Source organism: Limulus polyphemus, unplaced genomic scaffold (genome assembly GCF_000517525.1).
Source record: "Limulus polyphemus unplaced genomic scaffold, Limulus_polyphemus-2.1.2 Scaffold499, whole genome shotgun sequence".
Taxonomy (NCBI): Eukaryota; Metazoa; Arthropoda; class Merostomata; order Xiphosura; family Limulidae; genus Limulus; species Limulus polyphemus.
Window position 1 is genome coordinate 272,357 of NW_013666109.1, and position 6,327 is coordinate 278,683.

General features: G+C 32.4%; 1 protein-coding gene across 1 annotated transcript in view; it reads left to right on the plus strand.

Annotated features, from left to right (window-relative positions):
• Positions 1–6,327, plus strand: part of LOC106458670 (atrial natriuretic peptide receptor 1-like) — a 51,767-nt gene that overhangs the window by 43,387 nt on the left and 2,053 nt on the right. Inside the window, exons 3-7 of the mRNA XM_022384926.1 lie at positions 6–108; positions 1,719–1,887; positions 3,194–3,343; positions 4,326–4,449; positions 5,686–5,754. Coding sequence (XP_022240634.1) covers positions 6–108; positions 1,719–1,887; positions 3,194–3,343; positions 4,326–4,449; positions 5,686–5,754 — 615 coding nt within the window. The remainder of the gene's footprint in view (positions 1–5; positions 109–1,718; positions 1,888–3,193; positions 3,344–4,325; positions 4,450–5,685; positions 5,755–6,327) is intronic.

Below are 6,327 nucleotides of genomic sequence, written 5' to 3' on the forward strand. Positions count from 1 at the left end.
CTCAGAAAGGAGATGTGTACAGTTTTGCAATAGTTCTACAAGAAATAACAACCAGAGAAAGACCTTTCGAGTGTGGAACAACAAAGAGATTAAACCTTACACCAACAAGTAAGTAATTCAAAAACAAAAGTTTTTGTTTTTTAAATAATACAAAAAAGAAATACACTGAATACACTCCAGCAAAGTTGATGTTTGGTCGGGAACTTCGGTTGCCAGTGGATCTGTTAACAGGACGCCCACCTTATGAAGAGTTGCCTGAAAATGTGTCAGAGTTTGTGAAAGTGTTATTGGAAAGGACGGATGATATTCACCATCAAGTGTGTTCAAACTTGAAAACGTCTGTTGATTCCTTGAAGCTATGTTATGATAAGAGATCTACTGAAGTCAGCTTTGTACCAGGAGACAAGGTGTGGTTGTATAATCCCAGGAAGACAAAAGGAAAGTCTCCTAAGTTGTCTTCTCCATGGGAAGGCCCATATGACATAGTGGATCGTCTCTCAGACGTGACTTCTGAATAAAATGTGGTCGGCGAGGTAAGCCAAAGGTGCTGCATGCCAATAGGCTTTGGCGTTATCACGGTCCAGGACATTTCAGTTGGGACGAAGTTTAAAATGGAACAAAAGACGCTGCTGAAGACGTGTCACCTGGAAAAGCCACTGTCAAAGAAGAAACTCTACTCTGTTTTGAGAAGAGAAACAGTAAAGCCCTTGATGAAATTACTACCACTGATGTGACTATTACCGATAATAGGACATTCCCTGATGGAGCAGATGAACTTTACGAGAAGCAAAAGCCAATGAGACAGAGACCAGTATGGAAGAAGATACGTCCTGTAAAATTAAGAGACTTTGTTTAATTTTAATTTTGTGTTTGTAAATTCTGTACATTTAATTAAGTTATTGTTAATTATCTATTGGTTTAACTTAAGTGGCTATTGTTCGGAACGAACAATACTAAGGAAGGAGCAGTGTTACGTCAGCGGAAGTCACGTGATCTGGTAACACGTAATGAGTATCTCGAAGGTTCCTGAAGGCTCGAGTGTTTGGCAGACATTTTGTATATATAAGACCGGCAAGAGGGGACGATATGGAGAATTACAGATAAAGAGATAGAGACAGATAACTGAATCAAGTGAGCAATAGTGACCGTAAGTAAAGTGCGTGAACCGTTGTGAATTCTAGCGTGTTTTATGTGAAAGTGACCGTGGAAATTCTATGTATTGAAAAGTTGTATTGAGAAAGAATAAACTAGTTTTATTTAAGAAAGGACTTGTATCGCTGAAGTTCCTCGGGAAGAATTTTTACGGAAATTAACAAACGACCAGAGACGTAACAATACTAAACAGATACAATGATTGTATAATTAGAATTGTGTATTAAAAGTGTAAAGAACTTATAAGGCGAATATGAATTTTACAGCCTATTTATTAGTCAAAAGACATTGCCTTATAATAGGGCCAATACTGTAATATGTTTTATATAACTGTAAGTAATTTAATTCATTAATTCTAACGTTTTGATATATTACAACGTGGATACATTTGTATAGTTTGGAGAGGATTCGAAATATCCTATAGAAATAAAAACACTTATCGTGAAACATCCTTTCATCTGGAACTACTAATGTTTTTAAACATTCATCATTTGTACTTTCAGTCAAGTTTTGACCAACTAACACAATGTTTCAAAACAAAAGTTCTTAGGTTTTCTTTCTTTCAGCAATTATTGAGAATCTTAAAAGAAAAATGGACCCACCCTTTCGTCCTCAACTTTCCATCTCAGACTGTCCATTAGACCTTCTTCAAATCTTACAAATATGCTGGGAAGAAGAACCTGAGAATAGACCACTCTTCCCGGCCCTGAAGCAAAAGCTGAAGACGGTGACGGGGTATGATACCATAAAATCACAAATTATTTGTGGAAGAGCTAATCAGAAACTAAAACTCGTTAAAAGTGTTAAATCTTTTTTTTATTATTACTCATTACGAAAACAATGATTTGATGTATAACTTGACAGGTTATACAGTAGCATCAAGTAAGAGTATTATTATTTTGAAAATATTTCTTTTGAGAAACTTTAAATGTACTGCATTTATTTAAGTTTTTAAATATTTGTTAATTATTCATTGACCTATCGGTGTTACAAAATTACAAAATAATTAGACTATGTGAAAAAATCGTTTTGTAGCAAAAAGTTTAAAAGACGTAAAATGAACCAAACCTCTTTTATTTAATATTTTACAAATTACTAGGCAAATTTTTACCTTTTTCTCTCGGTAGGAAACTTACTTCCTTAAAAGGTGGTCGAAGGTCCCCTTTCGGGGTCACCTGTTTTAACCTCTCATACTAGTATACTACTGTATAGTAGTCAGTCAGTCAGTAGACACTAAAATGACGTCACATAAGGGACACTTAACGTTGTTACATAACATTAAGTTGTTTATCTTTAACAACTCCGTAAGTTTTATTTTTCAACATGGTTCTAGAGTCATTTGTTAATACTAAAACATAAAAAGCTAATGAACAATTCGATGTCAGAATAGACAGTGACAAAAAATAAATAGTTATAGATGCCAGAAATCATACGTAAAACGAGAATATTTTGTAAAACTTTCAAATACGTTGTAAACATTTGGAGTAGTAAGCCGAAGAAAATAACCAAAGCTTTTGAAAATGAGGGTACGAAGCTGAGTGCTTACACCCACAATGTTTCAACGTCTAATGCCTTTCTCTGTCTACAGCCAGTTGTGGGATTAATGATTTTTCTTAAATTAATTTACATGACGGCTGACTAGATTGACATCGGCGTTTGGATATTGTTTGATAGATGGGATTTTCCCAACGCATTTAGGTGCTATTACCACAGACATTATCCGTTATGACAATAAGTTGACAACCATGACCGATAACGGTATTGCAATATTTAATTCATTATTGTTTTATACTGTTGATTTAATCGCCTATAAACAATTAATGTAATCAATAGTTTGTAAGCTATTTATTTATATATATAATAGGTTTGTTCATTCACACAGTTACACAATGGTATATCTGTGCTCTGCCTACCAACGGTATCGAAAACCTGTTTCTAGCGTTGTAAGTTCGCATATATAATATGGAAATTAAAAATTCGCTTTTTGGTGTAATCGCTGAAGAGTTATTGATGAAAGTCGTTTTCACACTTTTGCTTTTAGATGGTTAAGCAACAAAAATTTAATGGACAACTTGTTGTCTCGAATGGAAAAGTACGCGAACAACCTTGAAAAGTTGGTTGAAGAAAAGACGTCAGCTCTTATGGAGGAGAAAAAGAAGAGCGACGAACTATTGTACCAACTATTACCTAGGTAACAATAATTAATTCTATTACCAATGTAAAAATAATTAATTCTATTACCAAAGTAAAAATAATTAATTCTATTACCAATGTAAAAGTAATTAATTATACTACCAAAGTAAAAATAATTAATTCTAGTACCAAGGTAAAAATAATTAATTATATTACCAAGGTAAAAATAATTAATTCTGTTACCAAGGTAAAAATAATTAATTCTATTACCAAGGTAAATAATTACTTCTTTTAACTAGGTAACAATAATTAATTCTATTACTAAGGTAAATAATTACTTCTTTTACCTAGGTAAAAATAATTAATTCTATTACCAAGGTAAAAATAATTAATTCTAGTACCAAGGTAAAAATAATTAATTCTAGTACCAAGGTAAAAATAATTAATTCTATTACCAAGGTAAAAATGATTAATTCTGAAATTTCAAACTGTTTGTTGTATGTTATATTTAACCAGAGAATGTATTAAAACGTTGTATGTCTAATTTGTTAAAAATGTTAACGGTGACATTATTTCCACGACAACACTGAGATTACAAGTTCACATTTGTTTGGATTGTACTTTAATGACAATATCTATATATAATATGGAATTATATTCTGGATGTGTGGGTGTGCCTTTCACGCCCACAGATTTTGAACGATCTCAGCCAAACTTGAATACTTGGATATTTCTGAGAAGGTGTATTCATCGTTAATTATAATGTACTATTCATAAAGATTTCTAAACTATTGTCACTGAATTAGGGAATTCTTGAATAAGCGTTGTTCCGTAAGACGAAACCATGCCCAAAATAAACTAGAAAAAGTTTTTATTTAGACATGTCAATGTATTTTTTGTTATCATTTATCCAAATTGATTAGGGAAACTGCGATTTTCATTTAGCAGTTCTATTATGTATGGTTTTATTTTACTTGTTTCATCATAGCTTCTTTCATATATTTATATTCTTAATAGTTTTATGTTAATTGATACCTCAGGTACATCGCTAACCAGCTGATATCCGGAAATCGTGTTATTCCGGAAGCTTTTGATTGTGTGACCATCTTATTTAGTGATATTGTCGGCTTCACAGCATTGTCTGCCAAATCTATGCCAATGGAGGTAGGAAAAAAGCTATTTTAATTAACATATGGTTGTTTGAGTCGTTGTGGAAAGGTGCTAAACCATATTTGTGTCTGACTATAAAATTGGCGTCTTAAGCGGAAGTATTATAAAATTGGCGTCTTAAGCGGAAGTATTATAGATTATAACTAGCTTCTTACTTAAGTTATGAAACAATCTTCGTTCTTTAATTCACAGTCATGCGTAGCAAACGGATAGGAGGAAGGTAACTTGATGGTTTCAATGAAAATTATTGTAGAATTGTGGAGTATTTAGAGTAAATATATTAAAAAAAACCCGATGAAGGAATTTTTAAAAAGTTTTTTTTGTTACCTCACATTGTGTTTACAATCCATAAATGAATAATTTATTGTTTATTAACCTATACAATATTCTTTAAATAAGTTTTATGCCTAATATTGTTGAAAGTCTAATTAAGATTTGCACTGTTCTAAGAAAATACTTCTCGAAAATTTTCTCAAATTTATAATATTATTTGTGAAAATAAAATGTTAGATTTAAGACATTATTTAAGAAAAGTACGTGTGAAAAAAAGAAGAATGATAAGTTAAACACCTGTTTGATTATTATAATTAGTTTTGTGTGTTTGTTTGTTTTTAATTTCGCGCAAAGCTACACGAGGACTATCTGCACTAGCCGTCCCTAATTCAGTAGTGTAAGACTAGAGGGAAGGTAGCTAGTCATAACCACCCACCGCCAACTCTTGGGTTACTCTTTTACCAACGAATAGTGGGATTGACCGTCACATTATAACGCCCCCAAGGCTGAAAGGGCGATCATGTTTGGGGTGACGGCGATTCGAACCCACGACCTACAGACTGCGAGTCGAGCGCCCTAACCATCTGGCCATGCCGGGCCGATTAGTTTTGTGCACATTTACCGAAATCAAACTAACATTATTTGAACATCTCAGCAGATACAAAGAATTTTCGTAGTGTATATTAAATTCAAGAGATGGCGATTGTGCTGTTTAGTTTTGTTTATAATAGTGCTTTAAAATGTCCCGAGTTATGATAATCAAACTAACATCATTTGAACATCTCAGCAGATACAAAGAATTTTCTTAGTGTATGCTAAATTCAAGAGATGGCGATGGTGTTGTTTAGTTTTGTTTATAATAGTGCTTTAAAGTGTCCCGAGTTAAGATAATAAAGTTTAGATTTTTGTCCAATAAATTTGCATATCATATTTAGATCCTCTTCTTCTTATGAACAGGTGGTAGATCTCTTGAACGACCTTTACTCCTGTTTTGATGCCATTCTTGCTGAATACGACGTGTACAAGGTATTGGTTAATTTATTACACTAAACGGATGTTGCTCCATATGTTTTTTATGTTATTCCTACTATTAAAAACTTGCTTTGCCCGATTTATGGAATCACATATATTGAGAACATAAAGGAAAAAGTATAAAAACATCTGTTCTTAGATTTTTATTTAAGATATTATATTTTTATTTTATCTTCCTAGTGTTTGCTCTAGGTTTTCGGTTGTAACTGATCAATATTTTCATGTACGGTTTATTTCTATTTAAATATTTGGTAAGCTACGCATTCCGTATCATTCTAAGACTTTTAAGTGCAGTTGAAGACGTCTAATCAGCCAAAATCTGTCTGATTTTGAATCAGTAAATCAGAACTTATATTTCTTTATATTATGATTGTTACAACAGTGGTAGTTACTTAGTGTTCTTTATGTATACAGCTACTATGTGACGTTTTCTGTATCAATCATAGAATAATCTTTTGTTTTTTGTTGTTCTTACAGTTTAAAAGCATGATAGCAGGAAGCAACTTTAAGTTACTTTTCCAAAAATTCCTGTTTGCTATAATTGTTTGTTTGTTTTTAATTATGCAC